This window comes from Bubalus bubalis, chromosome 3 (assembly GCF_019923935.1).
Source record: "Bubalus bubalis isolate 160015118507 breed Murrah chromosome 3, NDDB_SH_1, whole genome shotgun sequence".
In the NCBI taxonomy this organism is placed as follows: domain Eukaryota; kingdom Metazoa; phylum Chordata; class Mammalia; order Artiodactyla; family Bovidae; genus Bubalus; species Bubalus bubalis.
In genome coordinates this window covers 156994893-157019814 of record NC_059159.1, presented here as the reverse complement: position 1 = coordinate 157019814, position 24922 = coordinate 156994893, and the positions used below count along the sequence as shown (strand labels likewise).

Sequence of the window (24922 nt, the reverse complement as noted above, 5' to 3'; positions counted from 1 at the left end):
CATAAGAGATGAATACAATTGTGCGGTACTTTGAACATTCTTTGGCATTGCCTTTCTTTGGGATTGGAATGAAAACTGACCTTTTCCAGTCCTGTGGCCATTGCTGAGTTTTCCAAATTTGCTGGCATACTGAGTGTGGCACTTTCACAGCATCATCTTTTAGGATTTGAAATAGCTCAACTGGAATTCCATCACCTCCACTAGCTTTGTTCTTAGTGATGCTTCCTAAGGCCCACTTGACTTTGTACTTCAGGATGTCTGGCTCTAGGTGAGTGATCACACCATTGTGGTTATCTGGGTCATTAAGATCTTTTTTGTATAGTTCTTCTGTGTATTCTGGCTACCTCTTCTTAATATCTTCTGCTTCTGTTAGGTCCATACCACTCCTGTCCTTTATTGAGACCATCTTTGCATGAAATATTCCCTTGGCATCTCTAATTTTCTTGAAGAGATCTCTAGTCTTTCCCATTCTATTGCTTTCCTCTATTTCTTTGCATTGATCACTGAGGAAGGCTTTCTTATCTCCCCTTGCTATTCTTTGGAACTTTGCATTCAGATGGGTATATCTTTCTTTTTCTCCCTTGCCTTTAGCATCTCTTCTTTTCTCAGCTATTTGTAAGGCCTCCTCAGACAGCCATTTTGCCGTGCTGCATTTCTTTCTCTTGGGCATGGTCTTGAACATTGCCTCCTGTACAATGTCATGAACCTCCATCTATAGTTCTTCAGGCACTCTGTCTATCAGATCTAATCCTTGAATCTATTTGTCACTTCCACTGTATAATCATAAGGGATTTGATTTACATCATACCTGAATGGTCTGTGGTTTTCCCTACTTTCTTCAATTTAAGTCTGAATTTTGCAATAAGGAGTTCATGATCTGAGCCATAGTCAGCTCTTGGTCTTGTTTTTGCTGACTGTATAGAGCTTCTCCATCTTCATCTGCAAAGAATATAATCCATTTGATTTTGGTATTGACCAACTGGTGATATCCATGTGTAGAGTCGTCTCTTGTGTTGTTGAAAGAAGGTGTTTGCTGTGACCAGTGCATTTTCTTGGAGAAACTCTGCTAGCCTTTGCCCTGCTTCATTTTGTACTCCAAGGCCAAACTAGCTTGTTACTCCAGGTATCTCTTGACTTCCTACTTTTGCATTCCAGTCCCCTATGATGAAAAGGACATCTTTTTTTGGTGTTAGTTCTAGAAGGTCTTGTAGGTCATCATAGAACCCTTCAACTTCAGCCTCTTCGGCATTAGTGGTTGGGGCATAGACTTGCATTATCATGATATGGAATGGTTTGCCTTGGAAATGAACGTAGATCATTCTGTCATTTTTGAGACTGCACCCAAGTACTGCATTCTGGACTCTTTTGTTGACTATGATGGCTACTCCATTTCTTCTAAAGGATTCTTGCCTACAGTAGTAGATATAATGGTTATATGAATTAAATTCATCCATTCCAGTTCATTTCAGTTCACTGATAAAAAACTATAGAGGAATACTTTAAATATTTAAATACACATAAGCAAAGAAAAATAAATTACCCTAATGTCACATCCCAGAGATAGATAACCATTGTTCTCATTTTGATGTAAAAAGAGCAGTAGCTGACTCTCACTTAACCATATTTCCAGATTAACTAACACCCTCCAGTCCTCTGTAGAATGTGCTGGCTGATGTCTATAGCAGACTGAATGGTCCAGGAGAACAGCCTATGTGCTGTTCTCAGCATCAGCGGACCGTACTTAGCAAGAGTCAGGTATGTTTATTTCAACACATTATGCCATGTTCTGTGGTTATTGAAATGGTATGATTATTAAAATATTACATATATGATAAAAAAACAATGAGTATGAAGAGAGTAATTTCTATGAAAACTAAGGCGAATGCTTTGGGAAGACTCTATGCAAGTGAAAGTCACTCAGTCATTTTTGTCTCCCACCAGGCTCCTCTGTCCCTGGTATTCTCCAGGCAAGAGTACTGGAGTGGGTTATCATCCCCTTCTCTAGGGGATCTTCCTGACCCAAGGATCAAACCTAGTCTCCCACACTGTGTGAAGATTCTTTACCATCTGAGCCACCAGGGAAGCCCTGTTGGAAAGACTCTATAAAGATACTAAAACTACCACTCTTGAGTTAAGTGTGCATGAGAATTATAAACATTGGCAAGAAATAAAAACCTAGCAGTCTATACTCAGCTTGCTGCATCATTCAGCATCTCTAAATTCTAGATCCATTTTAAAGAAACCAATATTTCACATTATTACATTTTTTTGGTGGTTTACATTATTGGTATGTTTAATGCTGCCAAAAAGACAATAGACAACTTCAGAAGACTTAAAGTGTCATATATAGAACGAATACTTAGGTCAAAGCTTGGCCAATGATTTTTTACTTGTTGTAGTTTTAAAAAACATTTCTTTTATAATGACTTTCCTCCTTAACCAGATTTTTCAATTAATCAATCAACAAGCAATGCCTATAGAATTGGTTAAGAGAGCATCTATTATATCCTCAGTCATTTAAAGATGTATAAACATATTGATTTTACATAAATGAGATCATGCTATAAATATTGCTTTATGCCCTTTTACATTGACTATATTGTAGACATCACTTCAAGTCATTAAAGATCAGAACATTTTTAGTACCTACCTGGTCCCTCCCACTGAAGTTCTATTTAATGTTTCCTTTTATTAGAGATTTAAAACTATGTACCTTTCTTGTTGTCCTTCTCACAAGACTGACAGAAAACTTGGAGTTAATCTTATGGGCAGTCTAGGGTTTCTTACAGCTAATCTCCTTTTCTCTATTTTCACATGCCTGTTTTTTAAAAAAATTTTTTTTCTAAATTTTCATATTAAAATTGTTTTTTGTTGTCAGCTGGAAGAATCCCTTCTGGCAGATAGAACAAATCAAACACAAACCCCTAATATCCTGTCTTCAAATGTGAGGTTACAGTATGAGTTTGGTTGAGTGAAAGCCCTTTTGCTTTGCCTTGAAGACAATTCCTTACTGTCACCTCTCTGGTCTGACATACCTGGCCAGGGAGCTTATAACTACCTAGAGAGCTCTAAGATGCCTATTGAAATTGCTGATAAGCCCAGGAAATGGCATAAGAGCTTAGCTTTGCATTTTCTGGAAGCCTAAATGTAACGTAGGTACATCTTCTAAAATTATTTTTCCCAGGATTTGGACAGTAAAGAAGGCACAAAATCAAATTAAAGGCACAAACTATTCCTCGCCTTCACTGCTACTTGCAACAACTAAAAATAATAATGTGAAGAGGCCTGGACTCGTGGGTTAGTGCCACAGCTCCTGGACAAAAATAGGAGGTCAAAGGGCCTCATGGGGCTTCCCTGGTGGCTTAGATGGTAAAACATCTGCCTATAGTGTGGGAGACCTGGGTTGTAATTCTGGGTCGGGCAGATCTCCTGGAGAAGGGTATGGCTACCCACTCCAGTATTCTTGCCTGAAGAATTCCATGGACAGAGAAGCCTAACCGCTATAGTCCATGGGGTCGCAGGAGTCCGACACAACTGAGCGACTAACACTTTCATTTTCAAAGGGCCTCATAGGACTCTGGGTTCTTTCTGAACTTTTCAACACCTCCAGGAGCTTTGAGCACTATTTGAAGCTGAAATTTCAATCACAGCTTATATATTCCTCTAGAGTGCACAAGCAGTATGCCTCCTAAAAGAGACTCTCTAGATTTTTATTTATTTTCTAAAATTTGAGATTGAATAAAGAGTATACTTCTCATAGCTAAACAGAGAGAAAAGATTTCTGGGTACCTTTCAGGAGATGTGAGGTTTTTCACAGGTTCTTTAATCACTAGCTAGTCTATATAACTAGGAATTGTGCAAATCTGCTTCAAGACTACTGCCCCTCAAAAGAGAATGAACAGTCCAGAATGGTTAACATTCTTCGGTATCTCAAACACCTGGAGTATTTGAGGACTCCTCACCAAGGTTCTATGACAACTCCTTTTGGCAAGGTGGTAGAGATCAACAACCAGGCCTATGATCTGGGCATTACTCAACATTTGCTAATGAAAAGCAGTCTGTGCAGCAGCCTCTGGAGAAAAATCCAAAATTACATTGGATTTATCGGTACTGTAAAAAAACCTTCCACTTAAAAACACCCTTAGTCTCCAGTATCATTTAAAATATGATTAGTTTTAAACAAGCTTGATTTTTTCCAAACATTAATGGGGGCACAGCTATTGCCTAAATTTTGGCACACCACAGTTTCACCAACTCACCAACTTAGCACCAGGCTTCAATTTATGTGCAGGGCACTGTACCAAGTACAATGAGTGTTTTCCATGGCGAACATTATCTAAGAGGCTTTTCCATTCTGCCTGGTGATTGAACTCAGTTCCAATCTTCATACTCAGACTTCGTACTCAGAGTGACTCAGACTCCAGCTAGGAAGGCTGGCCAGGCAATGGATGAACTTCGTACTTTGGAAGTTAGGTTTTACTTAGTATATTTACATTTATGCTTCATACTTCAGGGATCCTAGAACAGGCTGAGACACACTGGAAAGAAATAGCTGGGGAATTCCAGAGCACCCTTGCAGCATATTGACCTAATTTGAAAACAAGATGTTGCCCACTCTCACTTTCTATCACAGAGTTAGCAGAATATGCCACCCCAAAGTATGACTGCAGAAGTTCAAGACATGCCATTTCCTTGAAAATGCTGTTTTGTTATATTGATTATTTTGAGCTATAGGCACTTGAAAAACAGCAAATGCAGGCCAAGGCATTCTCTGAACTCGCCTTATCTCCCTAGACAGATTCTCTAAAAAGAACTCAAATGTCATAAATCGCTTTCTCAGGAGTTTCATCAGTCAGGGAAGATTGACTCTTATCACAGAAGAGACTAGAAGTCGACACCACACCCAGACACACTTTGTCACAAGCTATCATGCCTCTCATCTATTCTTCTAAGGGCCCATCCATCTTTCCTAAAAATCATTTACTCTCCCCAAAAAGGCCTGCATCCTCTCTCCCCTTTCCCTATTAGGATGGTATTTAATTTGAATTCTAAGCCACTTAGAGGAGTTACTCATTTTTCCCTGGGTATCTCACATGTATACATGAGGCATACATGTTAATAAACTTCTGTGTGTTTTCCTCTTGTTAACCTGTCTTCTATTATAGAGTCTCAGCTAAGAACTCAGACAGGTATGGAGAACAATTATTTTTCCTCCTCTACACTGTTCATCACAACTCTGGGCATGGGAAAGTGTTATGACACAGCAGACAATGACATTATTTCCTATAAAATTTTATTTATTACATAAAAAATTCTATACATTTGTTAGACTAAAATACAGTTTTCATTATAATTCTGGCAACTGAGTTAGTACACAGAAAACTTAGCATTAGATCAGCACTTTTGTTTCTAGATCATATTTCTGCACAAGGAAAACATTTCAAAGCTCCATTTCATATTGGCTCATTGTACTCTGAAGCCAGATGGAATTCCATCCAATTCAGAGCTCTTGGAAGTTAATTTCCCAGCAAGTTTTGGTAACTCCAGAAAGTTAATTGCTTAATATACATATTTTTAAGTCCTCTGAGAGCACAACCCTCTGTAAAGTCTATTCTGTGTCAAGAACGACAGCCACAAATACCGCAGGGCCACGGCCGTGTTCCTGGGGCATGTTCAAGCACCTACATGTTTATTCCCCACCTGCATACAGTGTAGTGGCACTGGAATAAGGAAATATAACGGGTGGGGGAACCCTCAAAATAACGCTAAGGTAAAAGATACCGAACCAGGGAATTCATGGAAGGCTTAACTCTGATCCTACAGTTTGTAGTGGACAAAGACCAAACGCGATACAAAAACTCATCGTGACACTATGAAATAGGAATGCAAATGGCAAAACAAAACCAAAGACAAAAAAGGCATCAGATTGAGAAATATGTGGCACCACAACATACTTCTCATGGTGGATCACAAAGCAGTGAGACATTGAATCACACTGATGGGCCTGTTTTGCTCAAATCACCCCATACACTGGACAGGATCTGACAGTGGACATGAGGCTCAGAGTAGGTCCCCTGGCACTGACTGATCTTTCAAACTTTGCTGCTTTATTCTAGGAGACTGTTCTAACTCAGGAGTTCAGGAAGGCTGTGCTACAAAGTACTTTGCTGGACCTCTGGCCTTCAGAAGATATGCTTTTGTCTTTGGTTGTTTTCCCAGAGCCCCTGCCATTGTTAGGTGCCCTCCACACTTTTCTCCCCACTCTTTTGTTGGTTGTACAAACCAAACCAGCCAACAGCCCACTGAATTAATTTCATCGGGTATAAGATCTACCAGACATGCACTCAGTGATCAAGGATATTCTGAGACAATATAACTGAAACTTCATTATGGGCTCCCAGCTTCTTTTATAGGATGGAAGAAATCAAGAAAACCTCAACAAACATCATAGTCTAGTAGTACTAATGCGACATAATGGAAGAAAGGTAACTTTCTCCCTCTGATGTCTTTGAAAATCAAAATTAGCCAAAACAAGAGGGCCAGAAAGTTCTGAGAACAACTACTAGAACCCAGAGAATGGGGGAAATGTACTCAGCAGTCTCTGTCTTCAACCATCAGTTCCAAAGCTGTCCTAGCATTGTTTCATTCCTCTAAACTACTTCAAACAATTTTTGAAAAAATTCTGGCCTAATGATCAGCATGGTAAATGATGGAAGTGCTCACATTTTCTAGTGGCAGGTAGAATGGTCTGCAGGATGCTGGTAGGAAGTTCACTCCAGTCCTGTGCCTTCATTTTCAAGTCTTCTCAATGCTTAATCACATAGGATGGTTTAACACATCTTCCTCAAAAAATAACTAACTCCAATTTCTGAGTTGATGAGATGGGTGGATCAGATTCCTAGGTGAATATCAGGACATTCCCCCTTTAGGTCACACACTTGTATGACAAAAAGGCGTTATCAAATGTGGATCCTTACACTGGACTTAGGACCTTTTCCACCCAATATGGGAACTTCTATCTGTGGTCTCTCTTCACTATTGTGGAAGTTTCAGCAGAGCTCTTCTAGGGGTATGGGGTGGGGAAGGGAGCTGACTTCCTTTTTAGCCTTTGGCTGCACCCCAGGCAAGTGGGACCTTAGTTCCCCAACCAGGGATCAGACCCAGGGCGCTTGCATTGGAAATGCAGAGTCTTAACCACTGGACAATTGGCAAAGTCCCTGATTTTTATTTTCTTCACCAGTCAGTTGTGACATTTCCATTGCTATCTTCAGCTTGAAAACACAGGTAATATTTGATGTCTGACTGTAAGTCATGACCACTGGAATCAAATCTTAGAATAACTTCAGACTCTTTTAAGGATGTCTGCCTGCTTTTTCAAGGGCGCAGAGGACCCTCCAGCACTCTTAATAGTAAGGGGGTGAAGTGGAAGTTGCTCAGTCATGTCCAACTCTTTGCGACCCCATGGACTATTCAGTCCATGGAATTCTCCAGGCTAGTATACTGGAGTGGGTAGCCTTTCCTTCTCTAGGGGATCTTCCCAACCCAGGGATCAATCCCAGGTCTCCGTCATTGCAGGTGGATTCTTTACCAGCTGAACCACAAGGGAAGCCCAAGAATACTGGAGTGGGTAGCCTATATTTCTTCTCCAGGGGATCCTCCTGACCCAGGAATCAAATCAGGATCTCCTGCATTGCAGGCAGATTCTTTACCAACTGAGCTATCAGGGTAGCCCAGGGGGGTAGATGTGAAGAAATTCTAAAGAAGGAAGGTGAAGTGAATGTGGGCAGTAGAAGCACAGTCCGATTGGCAGTGGTCCAAGGCGGCTCTAGTGGTGACTGAAAACCACTCAAAATGGGAGGAAACACCTCCCCCTGCCCCCCGATTTAATGCTTAGAGAAAAGCAACCTTTGAATTTCTCCCCTCAGCATCTGCCACTAAAAATTGTCAACTATGAACTACAGTGAGGTTGCTCATTTATCGTCTTCAAATGTTCTCAGTCATGTTGACTGAGATCTATTTTTAGACAGAGATCTACTGTTAACACTATGCCAGAAATGTCACATCTGAGCGACAATGTTAAAGAATCTAGTGTTTTGGTAGATGGATAATTATAGAGATTCCCTATTTATTTCCTTTTGGATTTTCTTGTCCATTGTAAATAATTTGGTACCTTGCCAAAAATTCATCCCAGGACACAGACATCCTCACACATTCAAAGAAGGAAATCTTGGAAATTCAGTGTTGATCGTCCTGTTTTTCATTCACATTGGTGTGATTTTTACTTTCAAAGCTGGTACTAAATTAAAGTTTTCAAGCTATAAAAAAAAATGAGTCCAGACAACAAGCTCCTACTGTATCAGAGAACTATATTCAGTATCCTATGATAAACCATAATGGAAAATAATTTTTAAAAATATTTCTATCTGAATCACTTTATTGTATAGCAGAAATTAACACAACATTGTAAATCAACTAAACTTCAATTAAAAAAAGGATGGTTCCACGTCTGAAATTGGTAAGTACCACCTTAAAAGTATCTTCACTGGAGGCCTAATCACTACTTCATTTCAAAACACAAACCAACTTTAGAGTAGCCTCTGACTTGTGTTCATCAGGCTCTAAGGGGGTCAGGTGGAGGCTGGCAGTCTGAGGGTCCTGAAATTCTACCAGTATTTTAAATATTCATAGGTAGGCCATGAGACTTTGAGAGAGAGATAGTTCATTCCTTCCATAAGCTTCTCAAAGGGCCCCTTGGTCCCCGCAAAAGATTACAAACCTGCTTTTGAGTGCGTGCGTGCCAAGCCACTTCAGTCGTGTATGACTCTTTGCGACCCTATGGACCATAGCCCACCAAGCTCCACTGTCCATGGGATTCTGCAGGCAAGAATAACTGGAGTGGGTTGCCGTGCCCTCCTCCAGGGGATCTTCCCAATGCAGGGATCAAACTCGTGTCTCTCATGTCTACCTGTATTGACAGGCGGGTTCCTTACCTCTAGTGCCACCTGGGAAGCCCCTTGCTTTTGAATATCAAATATTAAATTCATGTCTTAGCAAATAAAAGTGAGAGATTTCTGAAACATTTGGAAATTACAACTTTTTGATGTTCAGCTAGATCTTGACTAGACTATGAGTTACTTGAATGCTTTACTATTCTGAATTCCCTGGTCTACAGTGTTATTTCTCAGGAAATCATTCATGCTGTAAAACTGAGTATCAAAACTGAAAAAAATAGCCTAATATTTGGGTCCCTAACAACTGCATATCTTTTTTTTACAAATTTACTAATGAATTCCTTTAGAAAATACCAAACTTAAATCCTTATCTAATTTAGAAAAGTGATAAGTGTTCCTGTGATATCGAAACGGAAGCACAATTTGTCTGTTTTTGCACATATAAAAAGGATATGGGGAGGAAGAGAGGGTACTGTAGTATTTCCATAGAAAAGGTTTTCCACAGAAATTCTCAAGTTTAAAAACTTTGTATTGAAGTTTTTTATAAGAAAGATACCTTCAAAGATTTAAATCTTGGATTAAAATTTCCCTCTTAATTAAAACTTGGGAGAATAAGAATTTGACTCAAATTTATGAAACATGAAGGGGGAAAACATGCTATTTAAAATTTTTAAGTGTATACAACATGCTTTTTATTTTGTTTTCTAAGTTTGCCAGCTTTATATTTTTTCTTGGCACATTCAAGGATTCTGCTTTTTCACAATTTGGGCTGTGTGCCATGAAAAAGATGAGCTAATTCTAAAAGCAGCCACTGTCTATGAAGAAAGACTACTTTTCAAATGGGCCAACATGTATTCCTTAGTACAGAAAGATACATGAATATGCATTTAAAGCAAAAGGCATTCTACATTGTGAATTTATAATACACAAAGCTCTGCTTTATGCATTTGCTTATGAACTCACAATTTTCTAATATATATCCACAGACCACATCTTAACAACTCTAGGCAAGCCATTATAGTGCACTTTTCATTTGTCAGATGGAATATATGAAGAGAATACAGAAATTAACTGTGGCAGGTACACTGATAAGTCTCCACACTCTGGGGATTTCATTTTTATTTTTTTAAGTAACAGTAAAAAAAGAAGAAAAAAAGCAGTAGAAAACTTACTGAAAACTTATAAAGACCTTTCTGAAGGAAACATTTCAGAGGTTATGTTAAGGCTATTGGAAACTCCAAAAATTCAAGTGAGGTTACTGATCAAAAATAAAATAAAACATTCAGGTCACCATAACCATCAGCTCTAGTTTTGGAAATGACCCCAGAACTCTACACTGAAGGCTTTTCAGTGGTCTTTATTAGCTAGTAGTGGTGCTTGGTGGAAACGGTCTGGGCCTTAGGGGCATTAATACGGCCTCATGAATATTTAGTACCTGTAGTAAGGGAGAGGGTGGGAGGAGCCTTACTCTGGTTTCAAGCGGTTCAGGACCACACTACAGGAAGGAGTCATCTCCTCACTACCCTCTAGCGGGGTGAAATCCTGAAACTGCCCTGGAAGAAAACACAGCCCTTGGCAGACCAAGATCAGTGATATTGGGAACTGGCAGCTTAATGCCTTTCGCTGAAAAAAGAAAAAAATAAGAGGGAGCATCTGTACAAAGGGAAAACTTATTTGCCACATAACTTTTAAATAGACTCAGTGAGTGCCCCCTCCTCAACCATAATGGAAAAAGTTGGGGACCAACATACAGTTAAGCTACTTAAACTGCAGTAACTTAGGACTTAATTATGCAATAGGATAGGATAAAAGCTCTAATCCTTAAACATTAAACACTGCATTAAATGGTTTAAAGGAACAACCTGCTTTGAGCTGTGCTCATCCTTGCAAGGATTATACAATCTCAGTGCTCTAGCTAAATTCCTAATGTTTACCTAATGTACTGGTAAGCCTCCCATAGAAGATGGGTCTCTCGGATTTATACTGAAATATAACCTTTTCCCTTCCCTATCATATACAGCAGAGCTTAATCTTTAGGCAGGAGCCCAGAAAGTCTGAATCAGGCACCAGAGCCTGAATTTTCCAATGGCAGCAACAATTATGATTCTCTTCTCACTGTGATTACCCTTGACGAGATAGAACGCTCACTACAACTCTGGAAATAGGTGTCCTGAACATGCTTTTGAAGCTACACCACAGAAAGAGACAAAAACCACAACACAGAGTCAGTGGTTTATAAAAGTATTCAGGTAACCACATTTCACAGATAATTTTTGTTTTTCATCTATTCTTCTCACTTGGGCAGAGAGGGAGGCAGGGAGCAAATAGCAGTAAGGCAGCCCAGAGCCAGCTGAGGAATGACTCGTGATGAATGAAAGCGGCAGCAGGACTATCCAAACGTAACCTCAAAACATTCAAATATTGCTAAAAAGCCTCTGTGAGTCTTTCTAAAATGCCTCAAGGAATGAAGCTCACGAGAGAGTGATATTCTATAAATCAAATATCTCTCTGTGTGTGCCTGTGTAATATTATGCCTGTGCATAATAATATATGCACATCTGCATATATCTACCTGGATGGCACACACGTTTACTGAAGGGGAAACAGGCTGGCAATTAATTTGGAACACAAATGACATGGTTACACATAGATCATAATTTCTAAACACAATGTTAGTAAAACAAAATTTATTTGTAAAACAGGACCTGTTATATAAAATGGCACACAATCCAGTTATACAAAAATACAAAATTTCTTTCTGATTACAGTTCTAGTTGCAAATGATAATTAGAAAGCATTCCTGGTGGCTTCCAAATAGCTGAGATTGCGAGCATACGGAACAGGGAGCAGCAAGAGTCCATGGTGCCGGGATGTCCAAGTGAGCAGAACCTAATTTCCAAATGCAAGACTTCCAGCAGGTCACTTTGGAGGGACACCTCCTAAAATAACTAGCGTCTGGAATGTCTTCTGTTTTGATACCCATCTTCTAGACTTTTGCCAATTCTAAATTTAGTTCCCAATGTTTCTTAACGTCCATAATCTGTGTGGCTATGAAACAGAAGGTATGCTAAATTTTCTTACATGATTTGCTCTCTCACCTATTTGGATGATTAATTACATGATTATATTTATTCCATTTCAAATGATATAAAAGAGCACAATGATACCATTTAGTGACATCAGATGTTAGATGTTAACTTCTGGAGAATTATTGTTTCAAATTAGCTACTCTCATAATGTTCTTTTCCATGATCTTGCCAAGACATGAGCTCTTGTTTCTTTTTTTTTTTTTTAATTCCAGACTCTTATTGCAAATATTCTGAAAAATCAGAAATATTACATGAGCTTTGAAAAGAAACCAAGGCATTTAGCAAATTTTAGCCTAGCTAAAGAACACGGATACTTAAAAAAAAAAGTACAATTTACCTTTTGCAGCAATTTAAAGGTCCAACCCTTTGAAAGGAAGCACATTAGCAAACAGCTGCTTATTAAGCCCTAGTGACATTAATTGTATGTATTTCCATAATACCGGTCTAATTCATTTTCTAATTCTGGTAGGAGGCAATGCTTTCTTTCAAAAGATTCTCCTTCCATGGAATGATAAAATGCTGAGGCTTTTCTTTTTTTATTTTGTACAGAGCCTGTATTTAGTGCAATAAGTTTAAAAAATCTGCTCTGAAATATTTACTTTACATTAACAAAAATAGCTTTTTTTAAAAAAATTGTAACAAAAAGGAGTTATCGCATAAACAGATCATGAATTATTCTTAGCAAATTACACTTTTTTTTTCTTAAAGCATTCACCATTACAATAAGCAGAACAATGGAATATTAGCCATTCATATCTGGTAAGCTTCAGGAATTAAAAAACCCCCCAAAACCCAAAACCCATCCCCAAACACAAAGAACGTTCAACACTTGAGGATCAAAACGTTAACCAATCCTTCAGTTAAACATTGTAGAATTCTGGATACTTAATGAATTGCCAAGAAGAGGAGCACCTGCCAGTATGTTTTTAAGATTTTACAGCAAGCATTTGAATAAAATGGCCGTTTAGCTCTAAGCCACTAGGGTTCCTCTGAAGCAGAAGCCCAAGCACCGGAATTTTCAATGCTTTGTGTTCCATGTGTCTCTCCCTTTTTTATTCCTCCCAGCATTATTTACTCTGCAAACCAATATACAGAAACGTAAAGGCTAAACTTGCTGGGTGCCCCAGCTTCCTTTCAAATCAGGCACACGAATGTGTGGAGGATGCTACTAACATCAAAAGAAAGAAAGACAAAATGTAAGAAAAAAGTTTGCATAAGAAAGATTATCTACCCTTTTCTTTTTTACCTACTCTCTTTATAGAAGCATTAGGGTAAACTACAAATACCTGAGGAGTTGGTTACTTTTTAATGTTGGCTGACAAATGCATGAGCTATTATGAAAATTCCCAAATTGGGTCCACTTGTATGTTTCTAAAAGGAAAATGACATGGCTTCTTTGATCGGGGAAAACTGATTGGAGTAAGTCCTTATTAACCTGAAAGCATATGCCTAGTCTCGTCCCACTAGGACTTATGCATCAGTAAAATAAGGTCTTGATTTTATGCACACAACAGGGAAATCACCCCTGAATAAACTTTAGACAGAGGATTCAGTACAATAATTTTACCTAATTTAAATAACTAAAGTTAAAATCTCCTCTAAGTTATTAAAAATGTTAATCAGATATGAATCTTAACATTTCCATTAAGACAATTACAATTGAAAACATTAAATGATGGCAGTTGCCTTGTAAAAGCCACCCGTATGAAAGGAGTACATGTTTGACAAAAATAAGCATAAAAAAGGTATTAAATCCCTGTTCCTTTTCTCTGATTTTGGCTGATTATGTGTGTGTGTGTATATACACGTATACATATATATACACACATACATATACATATATACACACACCCACACACACAAATACATAGTTATGTGTATATATTGTTTTGGAATGTCAATGGGTTCCATAACGATCAGCTAGGTTCAAGCAGAACTTGCTCCCGAAGCCTAGAAAACAAAGTCATACAGAGTATAATCTTAGACAGTTATCATTAAAAGGAGATCATGAATGATGTAACAAATACACAGATGGTCACAAATGGCAATAAAGCAAAATGGATTGAGAATCCTTCTCCCCTGAACCTAAATTCCAGGGGCTTAAATTCCTATTGAAATTCACATTTCCCTCTGGGTTATCTTTAAGATAGGCAGAGAATTCATCTCTAGTTTACACTGCTCTAGTGCTCAGGTTTTTCCCTCCATTTTCTCTATAAGTTTCTCCTGTATGACAAAAAACAGAAGGCCAGAATATCTTTTTCTTAAACCTCATCATATTTGGTAAATTTTTCTAAATTAATTTTCAAAGATTTATAGAAAGACCTTACAAACCTTCAAAGTTTCCTTAACTAGTGAGGCTGTCTCTCAAGTCTAATAGGAAAATTGGAAGTAAAGGTCCGTCTAGTCAAGGCTATGGTTTTTCCAGTGGTCATGTATGGATGTGACGGTTGGACTGTGAAGAAAGCTGAGTGCTGAAGAATTGATGCTTTTGAATTGTGGTGTTGGAGAAGATTCTTGACAGTCCCTTGGACTGGAAGGAGGTCCAACCAGTCCATCCTAAAGGAGATCAGTCCTGGGTGTTCATTGGAAGGACTGATGCCAAAGCTGAAACTCCAATACTTTAGCCACCTCTTGCAAAGAGCTGACTCATTGGAAAAGACCCTGATGCTGGGAGGGATTGGGGGTAAGAGGAGAAGGGGACAACAGAGGATGAGATGGCTGGATAGCATCATGGACTTGATGGACATGAGTTTGAGTGAACTCCGGGAGTTGGTGATGGAGAGGGAGGCCTGGCATGCTGCGATTCATGGGGTCGCAAAGATTCGGACACGACTTAGCGACTGAACTGAACTGAACTGATATTTAGTTCAGTGATCCCCTGTCAAAAGTAAATATTTAAACCTTAGATTTCTGCACATTATTTTATAGACTAAAAAGCCCTCTTATATTAAACTATTGCATTAAAGAGAAAGACAGTGAACTTGAACAGCAGTGTTTCTACAGATGATGGTCTGTTAACAGAACTTTCATCTAAGGGAACAACATGTGAATTAAACCAAGCAAATACAAACAAGCAATCCTAAATTCAACCAAGCCCCAAACTATAGGAGGGAATTTCTCAGATAATTCTTTAGGGACATACACAAGATGCTGGTGGTAGTTGGGGTCAACTCTTATCATGCATACTACAAAAGAAAAGAAGAAGCAGAGGTGCTGATGAAAGATTTAAAAGTTAAAAGATTTAACTATGCTGTGAACAACAATTCACACTTCTCTCACAGGGACTTTTTGAACCACTTAAAATATCATTCTTACAGATCAAATGCTACAGTGTACAAAGCACCAGAAAAACAACCCACATAAAAGATGTATTTGGATACATAGCAGAGGGCTTTGTCATTAATCTGCAAGCAATAAACCAGTGAACAACATAAAGTAAAAGCAGAATGAAGAGTTCAATGCAGTTTCTGAATTAAGGGATATTAATTCAAAACTGAAACTAATATTAAGGGGAAAAAACCCTTTCTACATTTTTGGCTTCTAGTAGAATGCCACATAATGTAGGCAATTCTCCTAGTACTAATACCTATGAATGAGGGGTCTAGGTAAGAGAAGATATATTTGCATTCTGGTATGCCACAAGTCAGCTATCTTTCCCCCAGGAATAATACAGAAATACCTGCTAGCTCATGGTCAGAGTGGCTAGTGCTAAACTTCTAATTATTTCTCCCTTTCTTTAAACACTTATCACTGAAGAATGATTTAATGTAAGCTTCAACCACTGATAGGAGAGAAAAGAGGGGAGAGTTTACATTTTAAGATGGTATGTGTCTTTTAAAAGTTTTAGGTTTGAAACCTTATTTTCTGAACAATTAGGACAACCAAGCAGTGGCAGGAAGGAAGCCTTCCTCTTTTTTCCAGACCACCTTGGAGTTGGCAGCATTTTCACTTCAACCCCCTCAGGCTACGTGAAGTAAAGGGGATGCAGAAAGAAAGGGTAGGAAGGTGAGGTTCCTCAAAGGAGAAACTGGTGATTAGCGCCCCTTCCCTGTTCATCTAGTTCTGGCTGATGCACACTTAAAACTAAGAGTTTATATGGACATTCTAGATCTTTTTAATTATGATTAGAGCAACTTGTGCCTTGGGACTATAAGTGTTGAAGTTTTGATTTTATCATCATCAATGCTATTAAGAGCAACACTGAAACAGGCAACAGATGGGGTTATAGAGAAGAGTTTATGTCTAAACATTCTGTGAGGTTTTAATGCAGGTTGACTACGCAATAATTTTGTATAAACATGTACCTCTGCCATGAACCCATCTCCTCTATTCCTACATACTTAAATGGACTTGTTTTAAACTATCTATTTCTTAAATTAGAGACTTATAACCCAAACCATTTATTAAAGTATAAAGAAGAAAGACAAAAGAATCCTTACCTTACCTTTCTTGGGACATTATATGCAATTGGAAGGCATGTTATTTTAAATTAACTGTTTTAAGGATGTAGGCAATTATATAATATTTTGAAATAAACATGCTATTTAGGAAGAATACATTTGTAATACAAGCAGTAATTAGACCAATATAGCTAAAGACATCTGTCATTATGCAGCGGTAAGAATATGTGTTGGAAAAGCTACTCAGGATTCTCTTTCACTGGTTAACTTTAAGTTGCTTTTTTCAGTGGTTATATATATCACTGACCAGAGATCATTTATCTTTCTCACAATTAAGCTGAGGCTGGAGAAGACCAGATTGTCTTACTGAGTGGGAATGTGGGTGTGGATGGAAATAGCCTTGTTTGCTACTGAAAAATCGCTTAAGAAACAAAGAAAGTACAGTCCAGGCAACAGAAGAAAAAGTCAGCAAAGGGGAGAAGACAGTAACATAAACAAACCAATATTAAAAAGGGGGAGAAATATGAATTTCAGCAAGTTGAAAGGAATTGCTATCATCACTTCTAAAATGATAAGTATTAAACTGTCAGTTCAAGTGCACAACCAAATGTTCAGTCCCATGAAAACTAAACTCTGATAGCTAAAAACAAAAAAAAAATGGAAACTGCCAAGTTCATCTCAGGGACAAAGAGATCCCCTACCCCCGCCATGAACACTGTTCCTTTCAGCTTACTTTTACAGAGGGCGGTCTCAGCTGTGACAAGAATTCCGCCATCCAAGTGATGGGTAAACACACAAACAGAAAGAGCAGCATGTCCTGAGTGATACAGATCACAACAGCTTCTCCTGAACAAGTGCAGTCAGTGAAGAGAGAGAGAGAGAGGAAGAGAAAGTGAAATTCCTGGAGGGCAGCTGCCCCCTCGTCACCACCTACCATCGGTTTTAGCTCTCTGGCATCAGCAACGCCTCCCTTACCAGCTTCCTTCATTGCTTTCCTACTGTTTTCCACAAACTCCTGAAAAACAGGAACCAGATTACATAAATTCTTAGGTCCTTTCAGACTTTAGACAGTAGATGATTTCTAAAGAATATTGACACGTTTGACTCAGTAATGGTAAACGGATGGCCTAAAAAAAACCGGCAATAAATAATGTTTGGTACCATACACAAGAATGGCTCAGTTTGAGGGTACGGACTGCAAGCTGTTGATATAAAATCTTTTTTCCCACCATTCCTTGTGACAATCTTACTTAGACTCAAAGAGATGTTTAGTTATCTGGAAGAGAAAATAACTCTTGTTTTTTAGAAAAGACTATTTTCTCACCCTTAGAATTTTGTTTTCTTATTTTACTTTTTTCCATATCAAGGCTAAATAAATGAAACAAGAACATTTTATTCCATTAAGCCCCCTCTTTAAAATAACCCTAGGAGGTAAAAGAAAGCATTCACACTACTTAGCATACTATTTTTACCAAGGTATAAGGTCGCAAAGAGTCGGACACGACTGAGCGACTGAACTGAACAGAACTGAAATAAACTACTTAAAAAAAATTGTCTATATATGGCTTTGAAATTATTCCATAAAGTAGGAAGACAGGGAGTAACAACCAGAAACAGCTGGTCAGAAGCAGTTAAAATGGGATTATGCCCCTAAGGAAACATTTCTATCCTGTCAAAGTTTATGGAGCACTTCCTCATTAAATATCCTCATCATTCTTATAGACAAAACTAAAATGAGAAAAACTGTATTTTTTACTCTGTTTTTCATCAGCGGCTTAAAGAACAAAACAAACCCCTCCTTCTAAATGCCTTAATCACAAGAGAGATGCAGTGCTCTTAAGTCAAGTTCAATGATGAGAATAATCAGTTAGGATTATAACTGAGATTATAAAAATGCCCAAAATGTAGCTGGTGATGTTCTTAGTAACAGAGATAATGAGTACCAAATAGGTCAGTTGAATCATTTAGAATTTTTGAAATTGAAAAAAATCTAGCTTATTTATTAATACATTTATTTTAGATTTAACTGGATAAACCATATTACTGGAAGATGTTTTGTTATTTCAATGTCTAATGTTTAATCTTCAATACTATTCATTCTTGAGATAGGAATATTTCACAGATTAATAGCAAAGTATTATTAAAAATATCTTTAATTTGGTAGCATTTAACATAGATCCTAGCATTTAAATCATTTTAATATGGTTTCCAAATTTTTTAAAACATTTAACTGAGGTTCTAATATAGGGAAGCTGTAGAGGCTATGTAACTATAAAATATGTTATCTTTGTAAAGGTTTGGATCTTGACTAATGGAAAACAATACAATCTACCAGTCATGGGTCTGATAATCTGTATTCATTACAAAACATCCTCAATTTGGCTTGGCATACCTAGGATAAAGAGTTTTAACAGGTTGACAGCAATAATATTTAGAAAAGTGGTGAATGGAGAAATACAGGTAGGCACTACAACCTGGGAAATAAAACTTTTCTTCTTTGAATCCTGATTCAGAAAAGGCACTTAGGACGTGAGTGGTCCAACATTGCAGTTTCAAGGGCTAAAAACGCCTACGTAAGTTCATTTAACTGCAGAGACGAGGAGAGCAGTAGGGAGCAATGTGAACTCAGGACTCTTAGTGGGATACTGCTCTAGCTAGGTGGATTGAAATGGTCTCATTCTTGCCAAAAGGGTCTTCTTCCCTGACTTCCCCAAGACTAGCCTCATTCATGAGTGCTACAGATTAATTCTTAATTACTCAGTTGCATATAATGGGAATTAAACATAGAGAATGTTTTACAACATTTATATTAGTATTTTTAATCCTCAAAGAAATAGAGGGCATTTGAAGTACTTACCATCAGTACTTTATCCATATAAAATTCTCTTCCTGGGCTCCCATCATTGTATTTTGTATCAATGGCAAAACACAAGAATAAAACATCCACTACCATTTCATAAATGGACAGGAAGCAATGGGCGACTAGGAAAGCAAAGAGGCAGACGATGATCAGAGGCAGCACCCATACTGTGTAATCCTGTTGGTAGTTGAGCAGCATAACCCCAGCCAGACCCGTGCTGCAGACTATCAGCACCTGAAACAGAGAAAACAAAGACCACACTGAATAACCTCCTGCAGAAAACTTCTATTTCTTCATCATCTGCAGACTTATAATCCTCTTTACTATTTAGAAATGATGGCTGTATGAATTCATGCCCCCTCAACTTAGAAAGTGTAATCCATAGATAGGCATATACATGTGTATCATGTAACATAAAACATCATCCACGTTGACAATAAAAATAAGCAAGTTTTCCAAGTGGTATGCTTGTTCCCTTAGACTTCACTTATTTAGCATCTGTGGCAATCTCTAAGAGAAATGTATACCTATCTTAGAAAAAAAAATTACACACACTCTTAGCATGCAGAAGAAAATTACTGACATTGCAGAGTATTGCTGTGTATTTTTTCTAAGCATTTTTACATATATGAAATGCTATTATATAAACAAATCATTAAAAGCTCATTAATATTTATATATAATACATGCTTCTTAAGTAAATATTCAGCTACACTCTTTTCATTCTGTGGGTGGTTTAAAATTTATTTAACCATTCTCCTACATTTGGAGATGTTGTTTTCAGATTATGCTGCAACCAACATCTCTGAGAGCTTTCTTTTTGTATTTTATTTCCCATAGAACATGTGGTATGTTTAATACGATTTGCTATGAAGTGTTGATTTGGACTATTTGTGAAGAAAGAGATTGCCAAACACATTCATGCTGTAAAAGTAAAAGAAATAGCCATTTGCTCACTGTCAAGAACCATCTACTCTGATGCTTCATCACCACACATGCAGAACTTTAAATTTTCTGCGGTCCATTTAATATATTTTATTTCAGTTTTTCAATAACCCTATGAATAGCTTATAGCGAACATTATCACCCTTGTATTATAGATTGGGAAACATTCGTAGAGAGCCTAGCTGACCTGCCCAAGGCCACAGAGTAGAATAAAGAGCAGATACCACTCAAAATATAGTCTTGTGATGCCAACACCATTGCTCTTTCCAGGTAAACATTCAGCAAATACTTGGATACTGATACATCACAGTAACAGGTACACTGAATCCTAGCCTCACTCTTGCCCAGCCCTTCACCTGGCCTAGCATCAAGCTGTAAATAACAAAGAAAAAGAAAGAGTCCTCAAGAACCACAGCAGCCTTTCCTTGCCCAGGGTTGAAGACAAGAGACTGGGAATTCTTTTGTCTTTCCCCTACTATTTGTCAACACAAAAGCACCTCTCATTCATCATTATCTTAACCAGGAATTATAATGCATCAGAGGATATACTGGTTAAGCTACAAATTGATCCCTCTCTCAGATGATTTTAGGGAGCAAAGCTGGGTCTGCTCCCCTCCCATCATTTTTGTGGCAATACATTTAAGAATCTTCTCTCATGATGAGTTATTTCTGGGGTAATGTCCACAAACGGCTAATTAGGCCCATTTTTTTTTCCCCTCTCTTCTGGTTTCAGTTTTTTTTTTTTGGTTTCAATTTTAGAGTGAGTTATTTCTTACCCTTTTCTTCAATGTTTTTATATCTACCCTATGGGAGAACTGAGCTGCTTTATGCTCTCTCTTGCCACTAAAAGTTAAAACCACATTTGAATGTTAAAGTCAATAATAGGCAGAAGATGTGGTTCAGGCAAAGCAGATGTTGAGACAAAAGCTGTTGAGGTAGAATACTGTCACATGAGAAACAACTATGAAAATCAGTGATATTTAGCTTAAAAAGTCAAAGAAATGTAATAATTACTCCCTAGTATAATGAAAGGGTATCATGCATCCCTTCAAGCAGAGGATACAATTAGTGGTTATCAAATTATCAGATGGGCTAGGAATCACTTGGGGAGTTTGTGAATAAAATGCAGATTCTTGAGCCTTGCCCCCATAGAGTCTGATTGGTTGGATTTAAGATGAAGTCAGCAATATTCATTTTAAAAGTACCCCCAGTGAGTCTTAGAAAGTCCACAGCCTACAAGTAGTACGGCTCTATATACCTGGTGGGTGTCCTTCATGGTGGAGTACACATAGCCAAGGGAGTGTTCAAGAGAATCACTTGGGACTTCTATTTATATTTTTCATATGCTAAAAATTTATTTCTTATTAAAAGCTATGCATGTATCATCGGAGAAGGCAATGGCACCCCACTCCAGTACTCTTGCCTGGAAAATCCCATGGACGGAGGAGCCTGGTAGGCTGCAGTCCATGGGGTCGCGAAGGTCGGACATGACTGCGCGACTTCACTTTCACTTTTCACTGCCATGCATTGGAGAAGGAAATGGCAACCCACTCCAGTGTTCTTGCCTGGAGAATCCCAGGGATGGGGGAGCCTGGTGGGCTGCCGTCTATGGGGTCGCACAGAGTTGGACACGACTGAAGCGACTTAGCAGCAGCAGCAGCATGCATATAAATAAATAAATATACTGGGGAAGTGTGCTCAAAATTTTTAATACGATATGTAATTTTAAAAGTTTAGACAATCTTATAATAAAGGATAAATTATTGGCAAATCAGGGTAGAATGTGAGAAGCAGGAAGAAAGGATACTAGCTTTGGAGTCAGAAAGATGTAAGATTGAATCTGAGTTAGTACTTTTTAGTTTTGTGACTAAGCAAGTTCATTTAACTTTTCTGAGCCTATTTATCCATCTTTAAAAGAGATACAATATGACATACACCCTGTAATTGTTTCTGAAAGCATTTTACATAGTGACTGGGAATCTTAGTTTCTTCCTTTTTTTGGTCATCAATCTTGGATTTATGATGCCTTTTCTCCCATGAAACCCATGTTTTGAAAGATTTTATTTACCAATAAAATAGCATCTTTAAGTAACAATTTATATTTTCATTTTTTAATTGAATGAACTCAGATTAAATTGTCAACTAGGACATATAAGGAGTGTCACAAAAGTATTATCAAATAGACATAAAGTAATATAAATATGCAATATCTATTAGACTTTAAAATGTTGAAATATAGCTTCTACATCTTTATTCTTAACCTTTGAGGACCCTATAGGCCAGCAATCATAGGTCATAAGCCACTAAACTAGAGGAGCTAGGGTCTCTTCTAAATCTAATTTACCATTCCATAAAATCATTGGGGCTTCACAGAAACAAAATCCATGACACTATTTTTTGTTTTCTTTCTAAAATCAAGGTTTTGAAAATTAAATTTTAAGTTCTGAAATAATTATGGATTAATGTGAAATAGTAGAAAAGTAACACAGAACAAACCCCATGTACCATTTATCCAGTTCCCTTCAGTAATAACAGTTTGCAAAATTATATTGACAGTAGTGAATACAAAGTCACAATCTAGACACTGACGCCAGCACAGCAAAGACAGCGACATTCCCATCATCACAAGCCTCCCTCATTTTAACTTTTTATAGCTATCCCTACTTCTCCCCAACCCCATCACTAACTTGGCAACCACATATATGGTCTCCATTTCTATAATGTCATTTTAAGAAAGTTGTATAAATGGAATCAGACAATACTTAACCTTCTGGGACTGGCATTTTTCACTCAGCATAATTCCCTCAAGATTCATCCAAGTTGTTGAATGCACTAATAATCTGTTCCTAACACTTTTATGTTTATGATGATCTATCCAGTTGAACTATCTGACCAAAAACTATTTCTGAATACTAGTAGCTATTAATTTCACTAATTTCAGTTAATTTCATTAACTGTAACAAAAGAAACTCTTTAAAAGATTTATTGTATTTTGTGATCAGAAGTACATTTTTGGAAAAGGAAAACAACCAAAAAAAGAAAAAGGAAAACAAGAAATTCATTTTAGTAAGTTAGAAACCCAGAAGTTTTTTTTTTTTTTCTCTCTTATCTTTTTCCTTTTTTGATTTGTCAGTTTAAAAACTGTTTATCTTTCATGGTCTTAGGTCTTTTTGTAAATAACGTTCGATATATTATTCAAAATTATACTTTGCTGGAAAGCAACTTGGAAATACATATCAAAAATCCTATTATGTACTTGAACTCATTAATTCCACTTCTACAATTCTGGCCTTAGGACATAAGTATTACTGTGGGCAAGAACTGGTATACAAAAGTTTCACTATAGTACACTTTATAATAGTAAAAAAACTGAGGAAAGTTCAATAGTAAAAAACGAAGGCTCTGTTAAATAAATGATACAATTGTATAATCACAGTTAAGACATTTTTAATAAAATGAGAAATGCTCATAATATGAAATGAAGAAAGGGATACAAAACTGTCTTTTCCACCAGATTTTAAATTCACTTTATTGACTAGTATTATACCCAGCATCCAGAAAAGCCCCTGGTACATTACTAGTAAGCACTCTATACTTGTTTAATGACTAAAAGGTTATGAGAAACATAAGAAAAAATCCTAAGAAAAAAAGCCTGTCTTCTTGGAAGACAGGCAGCTGAAAAACTCAAAGCCAATTTTAAAACACTACATTTTATCATGTATATATTTTTCCATTATAAAAAAATGCATAGAAACTTTACCATGGTAAAGTGGGAGAAGGGGTTTAGAATCACTCATATTTTCAATACCTGAAAGCAATCATGATTAACATTTTGAGATATTAGTTTTAATTTTTTTCTTATGCACATTTTTAAACAGTTCTGTGATAGTCTAGTAGTTTTACTCAGCTTTTCCACTTACCATATTATACACAATCATATTATAAACTCTTAATAAAAAAACATAATTAGGGAATTCCCTGATGGTTCAGTGGTTAAAACCACAGTGCTTTCACTGTGGAGGGCACAGGTTCAATCTCTGGCTAGGGAACTAGCTCTTAAAGATTGCATGGCATGGCCAAAAAAATTAAAAAAAAAAAAAAAAAAGAAAAGGTTTAATAGGCAAATAGTCTGCAGATTATTACTTCCAACTTTTATTATTAGGCAGTAGACTGCTTACATTTGGTCACTATTATAAATAATGCTGTATTTAGAATTATCTCTAGTAGTTTACCATCATCAGAATCACTGAATCAAAAGGCTTCAGGGAAAAAGGGCCAGGGACAACATTTTTGTCAGTTAAGGCAATTATAGCTCACAGTGATTAAAAACTTTGAAGTCAGATCTGAATCTGAACTCCAGCTCTGCCGCATTTGAGTTTTCTAAATTTGGACAACCTACTTAGCTCTCTAAACTTTGGTCTCCTTTGCTGTAAAATGACATAATAGTAGTAGCTCTGCTTATGGGGTGGAGGGAGGGGGACCAAACGTGACACTTCACATGCAGCGCTGCCCTCAGGGCCTGGTACCCAGGGAGAGCCACAAACTTTTTAATTGCTCTGTATATTTATATTTACATATGTTTTTAAGTTGCTTTTTAGGTACTAGGGGTCAATTATAAATATGTAAAAAATAAACCAAAAGTCTGGGGTCTCCCTGAGTTATTTATATAGCACATAA

General features: G+C 37.4%; 1 protein-coding gene across 3 annotated transcripts in view; it reads right to left on the bottom strand.

The window, feature by feature from the left end:
* The window catches only part of SLC44A1 (solute carrier family 44 member 1), a 228971-nt gene that overhangs the window by 34158 nt on the left and 169891 nt on the right, over window positions 1-24922 (bottom strand). The window contains exons 14-16 of one of the 3 annotated variants that reach the window (XM_006061551.4): window positions 19298-19534; window positions 17375-17455; window positions 11624-13990 (exon numbers count right to left, since the gene is read on the bottom strand). In XM_006061551.4, coding sequence (XP_006061613.1) covers window positions 13967-13990; window positions 17375-17455; window positions 19298-19534 — 342 coding nt within the window. In that variant the 3' untranslated portion in view covers window positions 11624-13966. Of the gene's footprint in view, window positions 1-11623; window positions 13991-14822; window positions 17456-19297; window positions 19535-24922 lie in introns of those variants that run through there. The other 2 variants (XM_006061552.4, XM_006061550.4) reach the window with 2 other exon arrangements.